General features: G+C 27.3%; 2 protein-coding genes across 6 annotated transcripts; one reads left to right on the forward strand and one right to left on the reverse strand.

The window, feature by feature from the left end:
* Positions 1-2,014: 2,014 nt before the first annotated feature.
* Positions 2,015-2,536, reverse strand: LOC127066198 (farnesol dehydrogenase-like). The gene is made up of 3 exons (XM_050999624.1): positions 2,497-2,536; positions 2,305-2,378; positions 2,015-2,263 (listed from the first exon to the last, which is right to left on the reverse strand). The coding sequence occupies exons 1-3, from the start codon at positions 2,534-2,536 to the stop codon at positions 2,015-2,017; spliced, it is 363 nt and encodes a 120-aa protein (XP_050855581.1).
* Positions 2,537-7,251: 4,715 nt separating this feature from the next.
* LOC127066055 (uncharacterized) lies at positions 7,252-18,236 on the forward strand. Of its 5 annotated transcripts, none has more exons than XM_050999290.1 (7): positions 7,297-7,311; positions 7,707-7,731; positions 14,323-14,609; positions 14,783-14,980; positions 15,112-15,501; positions 16,438-16,734; positions 18,035-18,236. In XM_050999290.1, the coding sequence occupies exons 3-7, from the start codon at positions 14,478-14,480 to the stop codon at positions 18,149-18,151; spliced, it is 1,134 nt and encodes a 377-aa protein (XP_050855247.1). In that variant the 5' UTR covers positions 7,297-7,311; positions 7,707-7,731; positions 14,323-14,477; the 3' UTR covers positions 18,152-18,236. The 5 variants fall into 5 exon arrangements, with proteins under 5 accessions (XP_050855250.1, XP_050855247.1, XP_050855246.1 ...); XM_050999291.1 differs by lacking the exon at positions 7,297-7,311 and adding an exon at positions 7,415-7,429; XM_050999293.1 differs by lacking the exon at positions 7,707-7,731 and having other exon boundaries at positions 7,252-7,311.
* The last annotated feature ends 5,855 nt before the right edge of the window (positions 18,237-24,091 follow it).

The raw sequence follows: 24,091 nt of genomic DNA on the forward strand, positions 1-24,091 counted from the left end.
ACTTTTTCTTTTACTTTCGTAAAATTGTCAGAATGAACGATGTTAAAGTTTACTTGAAAAAAAAAACAGATAACTATATATTTAGAGTAAAAGAGATAATGACTTTGGACTTGAAAGATAAAAAAGTGATAAATTATTAATTTTATTCGAACCTTTTAGTTATCATTTTAAATTATTTTTTTTTCCATAATTTTTTTCTATTTTTAAAATAGTAAGTCCTTATTCTTTCGTTATCGCAATGACAAGCTAAATATATATATAAGATTTCCGATAAAATTTAGTTTATGCAAATGAAAACCGTGGAAAAAAATGTAATGAAAAAATGTGTACAATAAATCATCGAATGTCATACAGTTAAAGCAAACAAAAATATATTTTTTTTAATATATTTAATAAATATATATAACAAAGTCAATATAAATATATTTTTTCAAAGCCTCAAAGTAACAACGTCCCTTTAAAAAAAAAAAAAGAATCTTTTGATGTTCCACTTCAAGACCGCAAAAGTATTTGACCGAACTTAAAGTTCAATATCGTGATTGTATGAATTTGAAATAGGATAAGGTTGAAAAAAAAGAAGGGTTTGTCTCAAAAAAAAAAAATAAAATAAAATAAAATAAAATTTTAAGTGATATCTTCTCGAATAAGAGTTCTTATTATTCATTTATTTTTCTTTTTGAATGACATGAGATGTCATTCAAGTTTAATAGAAAATAAGAAAAAAAAATTTTTTACTGTTAGTATATAAAAATATGGATACATTATATATAATTATTTAACTATTGTTATATTAATCATAAATTTATAAAGTATTGTATTACTAAATAAATAAAAAAGAAATAGTAAAATTAAAATTTATCTATACATTTATTCTTTTTCGTGAATGAGAGTTATCCTTTTTCTAGGAAGAAAAAAACGAATAATTTAAGGAAGGCTGAAGTAATCGTCGAAAATGCACCAGAATAAATGCAGAAGGAAAAACAAGATCTGTTAAAGATATTAAAACAAAGGGTGGACGAACTGACGAAGCCCAGGGACTCGACTAAGGTCGAACTGGTGAACGTAAAGCGAGCTGGCATCAAGGCCAATCAGGCTACACCAGGTTAAGACCAAGGTTAAGACGGACAGAAATAGACATGCAGAGAAACTTTACCAAGATCCTCTCTCCTTCCTTTTTTTCAATTTTCTTCCTTTTTTTTATGAAATACCATTCATATCATAAATAATTTTAAAAAGATGATTTTAAAAAGCGTATTCATATTTAATCTTTTTTAAATAGATAACTGTGTACTTTCATTCTGTTTTACTTTTCATATCTAAACAAAAATAAAATATACACAAGAAAGATATTTCTAATTAGTGATAACGATACTTAAAAGATCAGAGGTTTCATGAGATAAACAAGAGAAATCTAAGATACAAATAACACATCTCCAACATTCTATAGTTTAGATAGTAACTATATATTGTCACATCATTACACAAAATATTTAAAAAATACAGAAAACCTGTTTAAAGTAACGTCGAATTATTCCTCTATTAAATATTTTCTAATGTTCTCCTTTTTTTCTTCTGGTATTGCAAAGTACTGCAATGACTACGCAATTCCTTATGTCAGAAATTTTCTAACTAAGAAATGTTGTAATCAATATTTGTTTTTTATGTTATTTATATAATTGAAAATATCCCGAATTAAAATTAATAATTTTAGCAGACTAAAAAATTCTTTATAATTTAAATAATGCTCTCTACCTTATCAACATCTTCTTGGAAATAGATTATAGCGCCAGTATTGGTATAAAGGGGAACTAACAGTCACAAAATGATTTTTAAAACAATTTTTTAAATAATGAAATTAGTAATATTACAATAAAGTAAATAATCTTTCTTCGTTCCAGTGATATAATTTGTACTTAATTCTTATATTATTAAAAAAATTATACTTTTATTGAAGTTGTCTTTTGACGAAGACGATAATAATAAAATACTTATTTAAAATATATATAATTTCATGTCACTCATATTTAACTTCTCCAAAAGGTCTAATAATTAATTCAGTAATATGAATGCGTTGCGGAGTTCCAATTATATAAATAATAGCATTTGCAACATCATCAGGATCCATTACGGGTAAATTTATTTCAGACCCCGTCTTTGAGGTAATATTATTGGCTTCTATGATTCCCGTAGATACTAAGCCTGGACTGATACTACTTTTTCTAATTTCACTACTTTTTCTAAAAGTTTTTAATCTTGCATAATTCTATATAACGTCGAAGTGATCTTTATGTTTTAAATATTTACCGTCACTCGAATTTTACTACCATATAATTCCTTTTGTGTGATCTCAGTAGCAACAACAGAAGCAAATTTGAACGCTGGGTAAAAGTTAAAAGTTCTTTTTTTTTTCGTAAAACCTTAAGATTCAACTGTTAAAATTTGAATGATAAAAGAAAGTCCATAACTATAAGTAAGAAGACTCCTTAAAAAATAAACTGTTAATATAATCCAAATCTCTGTTATCGTTTGGTATCATTCCATCTGATTAAAATAGCACGTTATCATTCTTTCATTATCACAATGACAAGATAAATACAGAAGATATTCAATAAAAAAGTTTCATTTAGACAAATGGAAACCGTGATTTTATCAATAAAAAAATAATGAAAAATGTAAAGAAAAACTTATCTATTTTTTTCATTCATAAATATAAACAATCATCAAATATAATATTGGATTGGCCAATAAACAATCTCAAAAATGATAGCATCTATTTTTTATCTAAATAAATAATATAACCTTTGATATTCATACACACACACACACATTTTATAGAGTACAGGGTATATATATTTATTAAGTATATTATAATTTATTAAAAATTATATATTAAATTAATTAAAATGGAGTATAACATAATAATATAGTATTGGGCTAATATATTTAATGTTAAATTATTATGTTATTATTGTAAGATAATAATTGAATATATTATTACAATACTATTATATATATATTTTTTTTAACTTCTCCAGTTTCAAAGTAAGTCGAAATGCCTTTCACAAAAAAAGAATCCTTCGACGTTCCATTTCAAGAGTAACAAGACCGCGAAAGAACTTGGCCGAGGTCAAAGTTCGATATCGTGGGTGTACGGATTTGAAATGGGAACACGGTTGAGTTTAATGAACTTTCTGCGTGAGAAAAAAGAAACTTGCGAGTGAAATCTTAAATAGGAATACGGATATCTTTATTATTCTTTTCTTTTTCTTTTTATGTGGATGTCATTCAAATTTAATAAAAAAGAAAAAGAAAGAATACAATATACGGAAACAAGTTGAGATTGTGAAGCAAATTCTAACAGATTAACAGAAAATTGGAGAACTATGTTTGACTCCAATTTAGAAAGTCGTTATATCAAAACGACTTAAAGATTATTCTTACGCTTTTGGTTTGACTATTTTATTTTATCTATTTATTTAACATCCCGGAGTAATCAGATAAAGAGTCGAGTATGTGAAAGGCAATTCTAAATGCAATTGTTAATGAAATAAAAGATGATGACCTGAAGTAATGTTTGAAATAGAAATACGAAACCTCGTCAAAAAGACTTTTAAAGATTGTATATAAATCAATATTTTTTTATTATAACATTTCACAAGATAGTCGCATATCAAAAAAAAAAAAAAATGAAATGAAACGTCAAGTGAGATGTTCCTTGATTGCTTAAGCAAATAAATAAAAAAGTAAATACATCTCAATACTAATCTTAATACTCATTTCATCATAATAAATTTAAATTATAATCAAAAATTTTGTAAGACGCTTGAATACGTCTGTATTTTTAAAATCTTATTTCATATTTTTAGAAAAAAAGATTAATATTTTTTAAATAGAAACCATAATTATCATTAATGCTAAATTTATGGGCAACGTTGATTATATATTTATCGAAAATTTTATTTTATTTTATTTTATTATACGAGAAGATCTTGCTTTACATACCTAATATTTTGAAAAAATATGTAAATATTTTTTAACTATAAAATATAATTAGTATGGAGAATATATTAGGATATACTAGCATATATATCTATACTTGCAATATAGTGTAGTTTATTATATATATAATATAAATAAAATAATATAACTTTCACAATGTGTAATTTTCTTATAAACATGAAACTAAATTTCAGGGAACTATTTCTTAAAAATTCAATTTTCCGCAAGTAAACTTTTTGTAAAAAAAAAAGGAAATAAATAGTAAAAAAAATAACCAATCAAGACGTAACAAGGAAGAACAATATTTCTCAATTCAATAAATTTTAATAAGCACAATTACTTTTTACGCATCGCAAAAAATATATGAAGGGAAGTAAAAAGATGACGTAAGATGATTTCAACTTCCAGAATATGCTTTCGATGAAAATTTCACAATACTGCCAATCGATCCGATAAGGAATAATAAACGAGTTTGCTCTCGTTCTCTCTCTCTTTCTTGCGTGATCATACCATCGATCCTCGTCTATTACTATCATCCGAGTTCTTTACATCAACGATGAGTTACTATTACTACGAAACACTCTTCTAATTCGATGTGTAGACTATTCCATGAAACATGGCTATCAATCATCGATAACACACTAAATCTTCGTTCAGTTTTTCGTAACAATTTTCACAAAAAAAATAAACAAAAAAAGGAAAAAAATAAATAAGAATAATAATAATGTTAAAGTGATTCTGTCAAAATAAATTGAAAGACGATGTCGAATTGATTTACCGACTAACTAAAATTCCCGGAAACGTAGAAAATTCACATACTTACAATTGAACTTGTTAGTATACGTATTTCTCACACGATTACGTTCGTAAAAAGTGTAGATTTCAATCGATTCACATTCCGGAAGATCCGAGAGACGTGCTTTCTTTTTCATCCTCGTTATAAGTTGCGAATCGTTATTACTATTGTTGATTTTTCTTTTTTTTTTTACTATTTACGCTATACAGAGAAAATAATCCTTTCTCGTTCATTTTCCTTATTATCTTCCCGAGAAATCGGTAAATTGTATTACATATATGCATACATATATGTATATGTATGTGTCTGTGTCTTTAAATTGTAATTTGATTATGAACCATTGGATTTACTATATAATAATTAATTTTACAATGTTTCATATTTGAAGAAAATAACAAAATTTTTTATTTAATTTAACATTACTTATTAATCAAATAATACTATGTTATCGTTATTATTTACTTACTAATATTATTTATATGTCATCAATAAAAATGGTATTAAAGATGATAGAATTAAATAGGCTACTCTATATCTAATTTTTGTACTGATTTCTTATTAGGATTACAATGACTTCATTAACTTGCATTTACTCTAACAAAAGCCTTTTCGAAATCAACACTGTATCAAATATCGCTTGCATAAGATCTTAAAAAAGAAAAAGAAAAAACAAAGCGTCTCGTTCATCGGCGTTGACGAAATGTCGCGAGTTAATAAAGAGTATCTGACGTTCGCGTGCATCACGTGAGAGAGACCTTGACTCGAACCACTTGTGAAATGTAGCCGTAAATCGAATTACGCCGTAAGAAACACCATCTCCGGATGCTTTGCGAGGAGAAAAACAAAGGCTTGCCGATGAGTAATCTGGTGCAAGAAGGAGAAAAGAAAAAGAAAAAGAAAGATCGTATAATTATTCGTTTTCTTTATCTTCTTTCTTTTATTTTTTTATAGTAACTTATTCTCTTCTTTTCTAAGTCTATGGAGACATATTTCTTATTACGATTACGAGCATAAGAAAAAAAGAAATCAGTTCACGAAAAAAAGTATAAAATTAAAAAGAAGAAATCGTGCAAATTCTTGGCCTAGTTTTTTTTTCGTTTCTTTCTTTTCTTTTCCTTCCATCAACTTATTCATCTTCCTTCTACGTTTACTATTCAAGTATATTTCTTCATCGACGAACGAAGTCAAGGGGTGTCGATGTCGAAAACGATCTCGTTTTACAACGAACCTTTTACACGTTACTTACACGCTAACTTACGATGCTAAATCTCTGCAAGCCGTGGTGGTTTTGTTCGACCGATTGTAAGGTATAAAACGATGCTCCTATGGCCACAGCCAATTTCGTAATATAATTAGACCATGAGAAAGCCTTCCTACGATAAAGGTACAGCCCGTCTTGTTAATTGGGACGAGCCGTTAATTACGAGAAATCCGGTGTGTCTCGTTTATACGCTATCAATCCTATTTCAATCTCCTATTTTTCTAAGGTTTACACTTTCGCAACCAACAGTCTCTGTTCGATTTCAAGATCGAACTTTTCCTTTCAATTTTTTTTTTGTTCTCTTTTTTTATTTATCTACAATGATAATACAAAAAATACATCTGCATAAGTTGCATATATAATTTATAAAAACAATAAAAAATCTATTCGATTTCAAGATCGATTCAATTTTCCCTTCTAATTTTTTTTCTTTTATGTATATCAGCCGATATCAATTTGAAATGTAATAATATAAAAAAAAGATAAAAAGGATGAATGAAATGATCCTCCAGCTGGTATCTCATACAAAAGATAATGTGAAATTCTACTCCCACATTCTAACTTTTATTCAGTGTCAACCTTTGCTATATAAATTTTCTTTGAAACACATAGTACATCTATATGACTAACTATGTCGAAACAAAGTTCGTGGAACTTACGATATCGTAGGTAAGGGTTTGGTAATACAGCTATAATCATTACCTTCGTATCATTTGCACCTGTTACGTGTTACGTTCTTACAAGAACATGATGATATCATAGAGTGATAAAATTTAAACGTTCGAAATAAAAGAGAAATTATGTATGTTTACGTATTATTTAAGTGTTATTATTAATAAAATTAATATAATTTCTGATCTATAAGATATATATACACATATCTTAATGTGAAAGTATGCATTACACGTATAACACGTAACAAATATCACAATGTGTTTCAATATTTCGAATAAAATTAGAAAAAAAACTAGTATTCACTCATTTCATGTTAAGAACCTTTACTTTTTGTAAAAAAAAAAAAATATTAAAGAAAAAGTAATAATAAAAGCAGAGAAGAAAAGGTATAAAAATCGAATAAAGATCCATCGATCAATCGAACCATAGATCGATCGATAGATCGAGGACATCCGAATGGTTTTCAATCGTCATTGAAACAGAGTATCGATCACCGTGGTAACGTCGATCAGCCCCATATCTACGCATAAGCAAGTTAGAAGGATAGAAACTCGGAATTATCCCGGTCGATGTAGTGAAAGTAAGTTTCGTATACGAATCACGTGCTTGAACCTCCCTGAGTATATCACGAGGAGAACTCTTGCTGGCAGGCTCAGTAACATCTTCACCATCCTTCAATTTTCTCCTTATTCGAAACGGTCAATAATTGTTCTCATTTCTTTTTTTTTTTTTTTTCATGCAAATTAAACAACTCGTGATCGTGTTCTCAGCCTACGCACACATATACTAACACACAAATACACACACATGCATATATATCTGCATAAAATTTTTCTCTAACTGACAATTTAAATTTGAAGTTATCATTCAAATAAAATTGTGTGTTTTAACGGGAGAAAAAAAAACAAAATAACAGAAAAGTGTAAAATATTGGAAAATACAGTGAAAGTGTCATTTTTTAATTTCTTTTTACAGACAAGTCTGGTATTTCTTCAAAAAGGTAGGCGGGTATATTATTTTCCTTTATTATTATTATTATTATTTATAACCTTTCGATCGTTACAAGTGTGTAATAAAAGAAAAGGAATAGAAAAAAACGTGGATATTACAAAGAAAAGGAAACTTTGATCGATTCTACCCTTTCAAACACGTTTCACTTCGATGAAGGATAAAGCAAGAGTAATTAACCTTCTCCAAAGTGGTTCTAATTATTGTGCCATTTCTTCCCTCTCTTACTCTCTTTCTCTCCATCTTCCTTTTTGTTTTTATTCTTGTCACGAGACCAGGGGAAAGTACGGAAAGAAAGAGACAATATGAGGAGAGAAAGAGAAAGAGATAGTCCTTTCACGTTATGAAAGGCAATGTCCAGTTTCAAAGAGGTGACATTTATACCCTTTTTAAAAAAATTTTACAATTACTTTTTTGGAACAAATGTTATATAACATAATTTTAAAAGAAAAGAAATAATTATAATTAAAATAAATGATAAATAATAAAACAGATGTCATATAAAATGATTTATATAAAAAGAAATAATTACAATAAAAAATCAAAACTAATTATAATAAAAATTGAAAAATGATCGTAATAAAAAAATAAAAGAAAATAATTTTGGGACGGAGTGTCTTTGAAAATTTCCTTAAAAAATAAATCGCTGGATTCATAGATAGATGATAGATCGATAACAAATTCCAAGAGATGAATAAGATGGAATGAAATGCTCGGAGGAACATACTTACTTTATTTGTCTTTCGCCTTGGGCGCCTCATTAAGCACATACCAGGCGAATCGAAGCGCGTCAAGTAATTTGCCGTGGCAAATTACTCTATGACACCTCAGTCACCTTATTTTTTACTATTCTCTCGACCCACGTAGAGAATTTCTTTTGTTCATTACCTCATTAACGTGATCTCGTATACATTCCTAAATAGAATCTATTTTGATAACGAAAGTAATAATAATATTAATAATTTAAATAACTTATATATACATGTATGAATATATGTATGTATATGAATTTATAAACAAATTACAATTAAATAAATAATCGTTGACAATCATTATTAACTATTGTTTATTAAAACTTTTGTTATTGTTATTATCCAACAAATAAATTATTTCATTTGAATATGAATTCAAATGAAATGAAATTCATTGAACTGAAAAAAAAAATATTTTTAAACATTGAAACTTCATGATAGATTTTATGACTTTTTGACCCAAGCATTGAAATAGAATGTACATAGAATGAGAACATGATTCAAATTAGGATTAGAAATCTACGATGCAATTCCAGGATCTTATCATTTATGTGGATCATAACAAGTGGTTGGTCATTAGAGTAACTTTTTAATTTTTTTTTTGATCTTTCTTTTACTCAAGTTGCAGAGTGAGTCCTTCGTAAACCTGATTAGTATTTAATAACTACTAATTACTGATAAATTACTATGTGTTAGCTACTACTACCAACGATCAAGAAAAATTTGTTGTGATCTGCAAACTCACTCAATTCACTCATTTCAATTTGTTTTTGTCTGCTTCTCCATCACAATTTTTTTTTATTTATCGTTTTTTCTGTCCTTCTACTTCGAGACTTGTAATACGTCAAGGATATAGAAACCTTTTAATTATAGTCTTCTTCTACATATCGATTCCGCTGTTTGACCCACAAAAAAAAACAGAAATACCAAGTATCATTTTTATGTAAATATCTACAAGAACATGGTATTATTATTATTATACGTTTTGAGAATTATTATTTATATATTAGCTTCTTTTTACAAACAAAAAGAATTGAATAATATGGAATTTAGAATTAATATAATTTATAGACACTACAATAATTATGAAGAATTAAAAAGTGTATATATATATATATGAATGGCATAGGATTTCTGTTAAAGAAAAAACAAAATAAATAATTATCAAGTACAAATAATTTGTCAATTAATATGCGCTAAAAGTCCCTAAGTAATTATAAGAATCAATTACTCTTTTTTGAGTAATTTTTTTTTGAATTGTAAGAAAGAAGTTCTTAGGTTCGTAATTTTACAATCTAAGAAAAAAAATTAGCTTAAGAATTAGTTTCAAAAATGAGTAATTGATTTTTAAAATCACTTAGAAACTTCAAACTCAACCTATATACATTTTTATAAACACAAGTAAAAAATTAAATCGTAAATGATTTTAAAAGAAAAAAGTAATAAAAAGAAAATAAAAGAATAACTGTGGAGATCATACAGAACCTTTATTTAAAAGCTAATCTATATTTTAATTAACTTATTTTTCTTGTTCTTCAAGTATAAATAATTTCTTAACTACCGTTCTAGACTATATTCATTCATATCGAGTGAACTAATGCACGAATATCCGATTTTATATAACGCTTAACAAAGTACAAGAAGATGTATCTCATCATAAAATTCCTTTCACTTCCGTTGCGTTCTCGCACATTTCTTATGCAATATATGTATAAACTCAGTTCAATAATCGATAATAATAAATCGATTGATTCGAAATAGAATCGTTAAGAGGCAAGGATTATACCAACCGATGTTATTAACTTTCTCTCTCTCTCTCTCTCTCTCTCTCTCTCTCTCTCTCTCTCTCTCTCTCTCTCTCTTTCTCTCTCTTTCTCTCTCTCTCATTTTATGTTCGTATCTCTCGTCAGAAGATGTTCAACTTTCTACTAGACGATTACTAGCAAATATCTTCCCCTTTTATAACACCATGATTACTAGGAATCTCTTGGAAAAATGTTGAAGAAATAGATTTCCCTTTTAGTAGAAAATTTCACTAGATAGTTTTATTCGAATTTTTCCAGTAATAAAAATCGATGCTATGTGGAATGTATATAATTAATTTGTCATTAATCTTCGTTCTAATTTTGTAATATCATCTTTTTACTATAATTTTCGTATTACTTTTTTTTACGTTTACTATAATTTTTTTCTCATGTAATATTTTTAATACAATTCATTCGCCATGTAATATTTGCTATATAACTTTTTTCCTAATTATAGTTCTGATATAAGTTTTTTCGTTATAATTATCTCTTTTATATCTTCATTTCGTTTCTTTTATCTTATTTCGAATTAAAAGTAAATTTGATTAATTAACTAAACAGACAAATTCTATTAATTAATAATATATTTTTATCTACTGCATTTACTTCATCTACTAAATGGAAAGATTAATATTTCATTCTACGTATATACATTCTATTAGATGGAACACTTTAAAAAGCAATTAACCTTCACTAACTCCTTCGTTTCTGTTTCTCTTATTCTCGAGAAGAAATAACTACACAGAAAGTAAGAGTAAAACGTGTAGAGCACAAAACGATCAAAACGGCCGTTCTCTTTCGTAAAGCGGGGATTAAGTCACACCAAACTACCGAAGTAATTATTCAGGCTCGTTATAAATTCTAATTATACATATCGTCGACATTTTCTTTGCTTGTTCTTCTTTTTATTCTTTTTCTTCTAATATTATGTTATAGAAGAATCATAGTAAATTTTTCGCACAAAGAAGAAACAATTTTTTAGTTATTAATATTTTTTTTTATAAATATTATTTCAATCAGACTAAAAACGAAGAAATTTATAATATAAAATATAAAACTATTATCTTATAAATACAAAATTTTTCCACTTTCTATAAAAATATATTTTACATAGGTATTTAAAATCCTTATACATACACATACACACATACATGCAGACTTTAGATATTTCTTTAGATATATTAAGAAAAATATATTTTATGTATCTAAAAAATTCTAAACAAAAATTATATACATCATATAGTTAAAATTTTGGCTTTAAGTAATATTACAAAAAAGAAATATAGTCACGACATACTTCAAAAAATTGTCTATCGATGAAACTATCTACGTTTAATGTATTAACGAGAAGAACTAAGAAAAGACAAGGAATAAGAATTCAAGAGAAAGAGGAAGAATAACGGGTGGTCGTTTGAGAACGTTATTATCCGACCACGAACACATACACACACACACACGGCTCAGAATCGTGTGAACCAGAACCACGAACGGTGCACATTTCGCGGTTACATCGTCAGCAAGTTTTCGAACGTATTTTACTACACGACCGACTGTGTTCCGTAATACTCTCATCGTTGCAAGATAGAAAGAGAGAGAGAGAGAGAGAGAGAGAAGTTATTTATAAAAGAAAAATCTGTTACTTACACTTCTCCCATCTCTTTTTAGAGTAAAGAAAAGAAGACAAAAAAATTTCATACACAAGGTATGTGTGTTAACTAAGAACGAAATAATACTTGCATACCAATTAAAGAAGGTGAGAGAAAAAGAGAGAAAGAACATATTTCTTTAAGTAGTATTCATAGCCTCTTGCTTTACAATTTTTCACATGCAATCGTTGATTTATGAATTAAGGAAACTTTTTTTATGACTCGTAAAATTCATTCAAGACAACATTTTTAATACGTTTAATCATTATAAATCATTATTTATGAGTTATCATTCTTTACGAACTGAAATTATTTACCTTATCTATATGTTAATAACGTATCATACGAAATCAAGTTCTATATAAATAAATAAATAAATAAATAAATAAATAAATATATATATATATTATGATAGATAAGATTTATGTAACAAATCAAAAGCTTATAGGAAAAAGTAGAAAAAAGATAAAAGTTAATGTGTATCGTAGTGTTTGAATCAAATTTTTGATAATTTTTTAAAAGAGAATATTTTCCACTTACAACGTATTTTAATTATCAAATATTTTTAATTAATTAACCCACTTTATTAAAAGATTATCATGTTCCCATAAAGAAATGCCGACTTAGAATATAATACATGAGATATGATAATAATTATGAAATTTTGTAAAAGTATCAAATAATTTTGATATCACCATGAAAAATAAAATAATATATTGATAACAATATTCAAACAATATAAACTTTCAATTAGTTTCAACAACTATTAAAAAACATTTACTTTCAATTTTCTTTAAAAAATTCTACGATTAGATCAATTGATGATGATGTTACATATAGTTACAAGGACAACTTGATTCGAATAAATGGAGTCAATCGAAATCTCCCATTTAACACGAAGTTCAGTGAAATATGGATAGATTTACACGCGTTTATTTACTGTCAGAGAAAGAGAAAAAGAAAGAGAAAGAGAAAAAGAAAGAGAAAAAGAGAGAGACGAAGATGATTGCAACAGTTTCTTCTCGTGAGGAACGTAATTAGAACAAGGCTGAGACCCTACTGAGAGCGATTGTATCGTTTTGTTAAATGACGAAGACCAAATAGAACGTTCGATGATAATGATGACTTACAATCAAAATTAAAATCTCATTACACACGAAAAATCTATAGAATATTACGAAAGAAGAAATTATCACATATTACAATAGAAATTTACTTAATTTGATCATTAGTTTCGATGAAATGGCAAAAAAAGTAATTCAATGAATTAAGATCGAATTATAAAAAGAATTTTTCTTGTATTTCTATTTTTACATTTCTTTCTATACTATATCGAACGAAGAAGAATTATGTTTATATATCATTAAAGAAATTATTTCGTCATTCAATTAATGATATCTAAAAAAATTTATAATAATGATGATAATAATATATATAATCTAAAATTTCGAAACGATAATTTAAAATTTTGCGATAATTTAAAATTCATCAAGAGTACACGACCATTTTGTATTCTTCCTTTCAATATAAAAAATAAAAAAAAGAAAAGAAAAAAATGAGGACGACCATAAATATCTTGGGGTTACGACCAGAATAAAAATTATGTTAAAATAAACATTTCTAAAAAAAAAAAAGTCAAAAGATTCCGGATTTTCTGGTTACATTTTAAAAATCCATGCGAGAATTCACGCACGCGCTCCTATCGGTGCATCTATTTCGTTCTCTATCTCTTCATCTTTCTGGAACACACGTGACTGCCGGACGTTGCATAATTCAAATATAGACGCGCGAGAGAGTAAGCGGGCCGAAGTAACGAATGAATTCTAGCGGTGAAGCATTTAAAAAAAAAAAAAAGAAAAGAAAAAAAGAAATGATTGACTTTCTTTTCTTTTAACTTTCAATCGCGCATTTTAATTCATTCTTTTCTCGAAATTAAAAAAAAAAATGTACTATTATGATATTAAGAATATACTATAATAAAAATATATGTATTCCAAAACATATATAATGCATTTGAAAGTAAATTCAAATTCTACGAATTCTAAAAAATTAAGTGTCCTCAAAATATGAAAAAAAAAGATTTTGATAATATCATATCAATTCAATCACGAATTATGATGATGAGCAAGACCATGAGCATAATCAAGAGTTGCAATAAATATATTTAATAGATCTTATCTTCCGGTATTAATCGGTTTTCATTCAAAAAAAAAAAAAAAATGAAAAAAAAAGAAGAAAGAATCCGTTCGTTTCTCGAATATTTTCGCAAGCGATGCAAATCACTTCTCGGATGTATTTTAACGACGACACGCGATACTTTCTTAAATGTCTCTTATATTTTACAAGAACAGCACTACTATATTTCGTAATTCTGTTGCAGATAGAACGGTGTATTAGAATACTAGAGAGGATCCAAACCAAGAAGGTAGAAAGGATGCGATCGATCGTATAGAGTTAAGAGTGGAGCCGAAGCTGAAGTCGAATTGATTGATTGATTGATTGATCGATCGATCGATCGATTGTACATCGATTAAGATGAACGGAAACGGAAAAAAGAACAATAACAATAATAACAATAATAACAGTATTAACGATAATAATTGGTGCCACCAGCTGACATTGATTATCACGATCTTTTTATCACTATCTGTTGCAGTAGCCGAAAAGGTTATATTCCTATTTAAAAATATCTCTCATCAATTCCTCGTTACACTTTCCCAAATTTCATTTGCATAAAAATTTTCTATCTTCTTTTAATTAAATTTTTTTTAATAAAAAAAAAGGAAAAAAAAACCAAATGAACCGCAGTTCGCACAAAGTCCTCAGAATTCTTGTTACAGCAAAAACGTCAAATCTTTAGGGAACAAGTATTGCCAGCTCTTGGTGGGAAAATACCGGAGGAAGCTTTCAGAACCGATCGTTTGGCACTGAATCGTTTGAATAAGGAAGGCATTACGATACCGGATGGTGTTGTACTCGATGCGAGACACATTCATAAACATCCACATACTTCGCAACATATGCCTAAGATCATTAAAGTAAATAAATTCATATATAGAATAAATATGAAAATACAATGAATAAAATTCAAGAAGATAAATAATATTTCTACGTTGAAATAAATTATTAACAAAGTGTTATATAATTTAATAAATACTTTCTATCAAAGGTATATTTAACGCCTGATGGTCGATATGTACCACCCGAAGGTCGAACTCAATACGATCATCCAAAAGCTGTCGACACAACTTACATCATTCGAACGCCTTTCGGAAAACCCGAGAAACCAACGAATAACTTTGGAAATTACAAGCATCATCGAGTGCATAATAAACAGCAACCTTATCCTAATCACAGACAACAGTTTGTGCCATTGATTCCACCTACCAAACCTGGTGTTTATAAGCCAATAGTGACGCCATTGATGTTACCAGCGAATCCTAATTTCTTAGAACGGACGTATTTGCCTGCCTGGGATCTCGAATACGATTGGGATACCGTTTATCGCCCTTTCAATGAATATTACATCGACAATATCGCATTGTTTAATTCTCATCAGGTAATTTGCATTATTATGTCATATACATTTATCCAAAGATTTCTCTTTTTTTTTTCTATATAATTTTCATAACTTTGTATGTGCTGTACATATTTGAATAAAGATTTTATAAATTAAAACTTCAAAAACAATTTAAAAAGAAGAAAAACAAGCAAGTTGCACATATTTACGAATCATTTTGTAATAATAATTTTGATTTTATATTTCTAAACAAATAATTAGAGCAAATTTTAGTAATCGAAACACAAGATATTTCAATTTTTATTCGATTGGTTGAAAGAGTTCTCTTCCTCTCTGTCTGTCTGTCTCTCTCTCTTTCTCTCTCTTGTTTTAATTATTTTTAAACAATGATACATAATCAAATTGATCGACAAACGAATATAATAGCCGAGTACATAGTAAGGATGTTGCAAGTCATACAGACCGTGAAAGCAAAACAAGTGCCGTCGACACACGAGATTCTAGTTTACCTACTTCGACGATCGACGAGTCTCCATACCACAAGTATTACCAGTTTTCTAGTATTACATAGGTAGCCTAAGAAGATATCTATGTTACCTTATACTAGATGTAAAAGAACGAAAGTATATACGCCGAGCGTGATGTCGTTTATCAAACATGCAAATCTTCGTGAAGCGATCGTTCAATGCTACTGATATATTGATGGCACAGAATGAAACAAAAAATAGATTTAATTATAATAAAATTTATAATTATAAAAAAAGGATATATATATAAAATAATAATTTAGTATATTTATTAAAAAGTAGATTATAAAAAGTGAAAAATTAATAATTAATAATAAGAGTAAAATATAAAATCATAGAAAAAAATGAAAATATTGATTAAATAATAACCAACTTGTTTTAGCAATCTATACTAGATAAAAAGAAATTAACATTATATGTTCAACCACATTTTATTAACATTTTACAGATTCTCACGGATTATCAAGGATTTCTCGACGAATTTCACGGTAGATCGTTAAGACACATTGTTGGCAAATCCAACGAGAAAAACAATTACGATACTGGTGCAGATCGGCACAAATACAATTCGAATAAAAATATTCGAACGAATGTTCGTTCTAATGGTTATCGTGAGAACAAGTATAATAATATTGGACCAATCACATCAAATATTAGTTACACGAATCTCACGATAATTCCAGAGACTGAATTTTCTTGTCGTGGGAGGAAGGGTATGTTTGCTGACGTAGAAACCAAGTGTCAAGTAAGTTCATAACGTATTAAACGCTTTTACTTCTAATCTTAACCCGAAGATATTTAATAATTACGACTTTACACTGGTACTCGAGATGATTATGCCGGTTGACTTCCGTGGTTATCTTCACACGCCACACTTTGTAAGAGAAAGATTCTTCGATACTTCCCATACGATATTTTTATGATGAAAGATATATTTATGTAGTTTCTACGTAACGAGGAAGCGATCAAAAACGGCTCTAGAATGGCAAATCATTTACGTTATACGCGTATATGTACATTAAGCGAAAGTATTCCAATCAAGATGAACGACTATACTTTTGTCCCATAAATAAATCCATAATCCATTCTTTTCAAAATAAAACTGTGATATTGATTACATATTAAGTTGACTAATAAATAAGAATTTCTAGTGTTTAAAATTTTTATTTTAATTAAATTTTATTTGAAAAATTTGCGACATTTTATTTATTATATATATGAATTTTATTTTTGAAATGACATAAATTTTAAAGTAGAGAAATATCAACAAATTTTTCATTTACAATGTAATATAATAGGATATATAGAAAATAATAATAATTCTGATATCGATTATTAATCAACTTAATATTCTATGCTATTTAGTAAGTAGTAGTTAGTCAGCATTTTTTACTAAAAATTTAATTAAAAATTGTACGGATCGATTCAATAATATGAAGTATTTTAATTTTTGAAAATTTGTATATTATGCTTTTATAAATATACGACGAACTAATATATAAGAATTACTAGAAAAAACCAATTCATTCTAATTACGAATTGAATTAGTTGGATCTTCCTTACGAAAGATACTTAATTAAAATGAATTAATAAAATCAATTCACTTCAAATATAATCGAACAAGGAAGTGACTCAATCTTAAAAGGAGGAGAACAAGGAAGCATCTCATGGAGACTTTCTATTTCCTATTTTCCCATTTAATCACTCATACTACTTCTACATATAGCAGATATTAGAGAAAAAATCCGGATTAAAATCAAGAATTAAGACTTTCGAAAAGTTAACATGTTTCTTACACAAGATCTACAGATTTTTAATGTTTACTTGCTAATTCTATCACCCATTTCTACAAATTGACCATATTATTGAAAACAGCTCTTATATAATATATGTCACAAACATAACACTGGTCCACGTAATGCTTTCCACCGATCTGACCACGCCATGAAACACTATTAATATTTTAAAGAAGTTCCAAAGATCGAACAAACGAGTTCCTCTTTCTAACGATAAATTTTTGCTTTCGTTTTGCTTCCTTCTTCCAGGTCTTTCATAATTGTTCTGGTTGGTCGAGAACGTCTTCTCTTTGTCCTGCTGGTACGGCCTTCAGCAAGGATAAAAATCGATGCGAGTGGTGGAATACCGTCCAATGCAGAGAATGACGAGATCACTAAAAATAACGAGTATATTTGGAGTCGATGGATCGATTGTCGAGTTCTGGATGATACATGAATTTTTACCATTGAGCATTTTTCATTCGATTCTCAAGAATTTTAATATCTTTCGTTGGATAAACAAAATTATGAAAAATTGATATTTAATGATCCTCATTAATCTGAATATTCGTAGTATATTTCAATATTTTGAATTAGTAAGACACAAGATTATTCAAACGTAAGCATAAATAATGGATTCAATCCTTGATATGAAAAAAAGAAGTTAATCTCAACTAGTTTTTTCTCGATAAAAAAAATCATCGATAAGAATGATGGTTTATAATCATGGCAAAACATTTTAAATGAATACAGTGTCAGTCTCCAAGAATAGTACTGTGCTTATGATTATGTAAGCAAGTCACGTGTCATCTACAAACGTGATATCCGTAGCAAAAAATTATTCAGCCATAACGTCGTAATATACAATGTACGAAAATCTACGTAAATCTAAGAAATTTTGTACAAGTTATTTTTTATAGTAAAATGTTAATACACGGATCATTTGAAATTGATTTAATCTCACATCACAATAAACCTCATAAACCCATAATTCTTTCTTTTTTGTCGAAATTTTAGATACCGCAAGTTTATAAATTCACATAAAATTAAGTTAATTAGCAATAATAATCAACCGTTTTCTCTAACTTTTCTAATCAAGAATCACTAATTTTTCTTTAAAGTTTCTCATAAAATTAAGTTATGATTTCAACGTAATTATGAATGAATCTACTCTATTATTATCGATCCAGATTTGATCGAACTCTAAAACAGACTTCTACTATTACCAACCAATCTATAAAACAGCGATCGACTAGTATTCATGAAGTTTGATTCAGCTGATACAGAAGACTCCGTTATTACCAACTGACTTTTTTGTTTGATAGAACAAAGAACTACTTCTGGCAACTACCTTTACCTCAATTAGTAAAGTGAAGATCTGCACGACTTGCCATTTAGTTTATTCTTTTATTTATTTTACTCTATGTACATCAAAGTTTATAATAAGTTAAGAGAATCTTCTCCCTTCTTAAGATTATAATATATAGTTAATTTCAAAACAAACATAATAATGAATACATTATGTACTAAAAAGATCTACTTAATATCTCCGTTAAAATGCGAAAAATATTCAATATGGAATCAATATTTCAATATGGAAAGATAGAATAAATCATCATATAACATAGTAAATTTTGAAAGAATTTAAAAGCAGCCATCAGCCCGACAGTACTTGCGTTATTTACATTTACCATGTAGTACCGCAAGTAATATCGACCCAGGTCTCACCACTAGGAGGTTGCTGCATATGGAGACCCGCGGGCTATGACTCTACTACTAATGCCAAATATTTTAGAATCAATTATATAGAATCATTATTATTACTTATTCTAATTACTAATAATAATTATAATAATTTGGAAAAAACAAAATCGCGAAACGAATCAAAATTTTTGTCTAATCAATTAAGATCAGACGAAAATTTATGAATCCGTTTAATATCGACCTACCTACCCGATAAACGCGATGGAATAGAGCACTTTTTATGAAACTCTATTCCTAAACAAATGCAGACATCCGTATCTTGATCTGCATCATATTGAAGCTGAAAATAAAACGCAGTAATTATGATACACAACTATGATACGTAGCCCATATAAAACCAGGTAATGTAAACAGCATAGCTATCTGTGAACATAAAATATCCAAATCATTTTATAATTAAATAAGAAGGAATCAAAATAATATGCGATTTTCATAAAATATATCAGCAGCCACCTGTGAATATAAAACATCTGAACCATTTTATAATTAAACAAGAAGCTATCAAAATATGTGAATTGTATATAATAAACCGACAGTCACCTGTGAACATAAAACATCTAAATTGTAGTATCAAACATGAAACAAATATAATATGGAATTTATATAATAAGTCAGCGATCATCTGTAAACATAGAACATCAGAAACATATTGTAATTGAATAAAACGATCAAAATTAATATAAAATTTTTTTATAATAACCTTGTAATCTGTGAACATAAGAAATCCATGTCGTTATCATTTTCTGAAAATAAGATATATATATTAAAATAATAATTATTTTATATACACATCTAACTCACACACGCAAATTTCATATACACACCTAACATCTTACACACACATCTAACTCACACACGGAAAAAACAACCAACGTAGAGTGAAATCTAATCTTGCCAATTTAGATAATATTTCCTGAAACAGAAATCAACTAAATTGATTAAAAATTTTTGGAATATTTCAAAAGAATAAAAAAAAAATTGCAAACAATTCATCCTCCATTGCTTTTTATTTTTTACAATACTAATTCTTCATTAAAGTCTTCAATAATTAATCCACATTATTATTTTGCTTTGACTTCTTGTTAACCAAAGGATCTGAAAAACCTAAAACATAAATCTATTTTATATAATGCATTCATAATCTTCATCAATTTATTTTTATATCATATTATAATAATATGACAAATCTTGGAATATTATTTTCAATACTGCTGTTAATGCTCACTATATACAGGTCACACATACATACTCACTTATCTTCTGTACTACTTAACCTTGAAACGTGAAAATGGCATCTTTCTGTAACAAAAAACTATATAAAACGGCATGTGTGGAAAGACAAAATTGTATCTACAATCTATGGGCAAATATTTTCATAATTTTGATAATTAAATAAATAAAAAATTGTATACATATATATTTCACCATAGATTGTAATGCTGAAATAAAAAAAAAAAGAAGTAAGAATTAAAATAGCAAAAAAATTGGGACTGAATATATCGAATTCTCGATGCATTAGAAAACATGTTTTACATTTAAATAAAAATATGAAATTATATGTAGATTTTATGTACAATAGATACACGCACATATGGAAATATATATGAAATATATATGAATATATATGGAAATATATATGAATAAAGAAAGAATTACATAATAAATTGTCAATTACTTAATACAATTACAATTCATATATTAAATTAATCAAGATACGTTATGAAAAAAGCAAAAAAAAATTGTCAAATTTCACAATATTTAAAAATTAAGTCGCGTTAAAAAAAAAGAGAGAAAAGAAAAAAGTAAAAGATACTGTGTCTTGTGTCGTATTATAAAATGCATACACAATTTTGTATACTACCATGAACATATCCATAACGAGATCAGATCTATATTCAACCAATAGATTACATATATTTTATATTATTACGTTTATACTAATGCGAAGTATGCAGTTACATTGTGTCTGATGTACGTATTAAATCGTTTATATGTAAGACACTTTTTTATCTATTAAATTAAAAAAAATATAGTAATACAATTTCACAATTTTAAAACCATGTAGTTTGTATATGTATATGAAATAGTAATGAAATATGAAATCTGAAAGAGGAAAATAAGATCATATATAAAAATATTACACAAATATTAAAGACAAAATAGTTTTAATATATTCTTGCTTATTATTCTTATGAATTATTTTTATCACCACTGCTTGTTTTAACAGATCCTAACTTTCTTAACTACATCAAGTCTTATAGATTTTTAATCAATAATTAGAATCTATATAAGATGATGATTATATTTATACAAGTCATAAAATGACTCTTACAAAAACTGAGCCATCCTATAACTTGTGATAAGACTACGTTGGCATTGGATAAAATATATATATAAATATATAATCATCAAAAAGTGAGTATATATATAAAAAAAAAAGATGCGAAAAGAATTATTGATTTACTAATAATTATATAAAAAATTCAAAATTATTTTGAAATAAAAATCTATATGCTTGAGTATCTAGGTGCATTCCTGAATGCAAACCTGTCCCTACTTTGAACTATTTTCACTCACACTCCTGAGTGTGGTCAGCCTTTTCATTCGTTTCATTTATATACCAAGATATATGCATTTTTATTCCAAAAAATAATCATATTTACTTACTATATGCATAAATACTTCTTATACATTCATCGTCATATCATTTATTATTTCTTCCTATTTCTTATGAATCTGTCATATATATGTATTTATAAAAAATATATATATATATTTCTTATATATCTGTGAACCATTTCATTTGATAATCATGTTTAAATAATTTGGAATAGAAATGTACATCCTTGACATATTTTGTGCACTCCTGAGTGCAAGGCTCTTATTTGTCTATCATATCGCTCGCTTAGCAAGATTTATACATTTCTAATTTAAAATGATTGAAATTTTTCTTTCATTCACTTGCACTCTATTTAAATATAAATATACTATTATTTTACAATGAGTATGAAATAATCTTTATTTATTATGAAATAAATGTTATTTCTTTAGAAAAATAACAAGACTAGAATATTTAAATATTTATTTATTATATACCTTTATAAGTGCATTTTCATCTTGATCATTCAAAACAAGAAATGTATAATATCCTTACTATATGTTCATCTGCATTTCTGAATGCAGGCATGTACTTACTGTAACTTATCATATGCACTCCTGAGTGCAGGCAAGCCGTTTCAATCGCTTCATTTATATACCAAGACTTATGCATTTTTATTCCAAAAAATATTCATACTATTCTTAAATACGTATAAATATTTATTAATAATCTTTGTATCGTTCATTAATAATCTTATTAATATTTCTCATAAAACTTTCGTATATATACATTCATATATATATAATAAAAATACTCCCTCTTTCTCTCTCTCTCTCTCATATATATTTATTAAATCTTTCATCTCATATTTATTTGTTGATAATTTTGGAATAAATATGTATACTCTTGACATATTTTAATATGCACTCCTGAGTGCTGGCTGCCATTTATGTCGCTTTATTCATCTAGCAAGGTTTATATATATTTCTTATCAGAATGATCCAAACTTCCTTTTAATTCATTTGCACCATTTAATTATCATTCATTTATTATATATGGAATAAAACAAAATTTCATTTATTTCTTGTTAAACAAGTGTAATATATTGAAAAAATATATATCACCAGAGATCAACGTATTTTATATATTTCTTCGTTTAGTATCCTTATTAGCGCATTCATTCATCTTTGATCATTCCGAATGTGAGATATATATCCTTACTATAATATGTTCATCTCCATTCCTGAATGCAGGCATGTACTTACTGTGACCTATCATATGCACTCCTGAGTGCAGGCAAGCCATTTCGATCGTTTCATTTATATACCAAGACTTATGCATTTTTATTTCAAAAAAATAATCATATTTCTCCTATATACACACATACATTTCTTAATAATCTTTATATCATTTATTATATCTCCTCAACATTTCTTATAAACCTTCCATATATCTATATATATAATAAAAATATTCTTTCTCTTTCTCTCTCCTTCATATATACTTTGTAATTTTCTCATTTAATATTCATTTGTTGATAATTTTGAAATAAAAATGTATATCCTTGACATATTTTAATATGCACTCCTGAGTGCTGGCTGCCATTTATGTCACTTCATTCATCTAGCAAGGTTTATATATATTTCTTATCAGAATGATCCAAATTTCCTTTTAATCCATTTGCACCATTTAATAATCATTCATTTATTATATATGGAATAAAATAAAATTTCATTTATTTATTGTTAAACAAATGTAAAATATTGAGAAAAAAAAGATATCACCAGAGATCGACGTATTTTATATATTTCTTCATTTAGCATCCTTATTAGCGCATTCATTCATTCATCTTTGATCATTCCGAATGTGAAATATATATCCTTACTATAATATGTTCATTTGCATTCCTGAATGCAATCATGTACTTACTGTGAACCTTTCATATGCACTCCTGAGTGCAGGCA

Source organism: Vespula vulgaris, chromosome 9, assembly GCF_905475345.1.
Source record: "Vespula vulgaris chromosome 9, iyVesVulg1.1, whole genome shotgun sequence".
NCBI classification, from domain to species: Eukaryota; Metazoa; Arthropoda; class Insecta; order Hymenoptera; family Vespidae; genus Vespula; species Vespula vulgaris.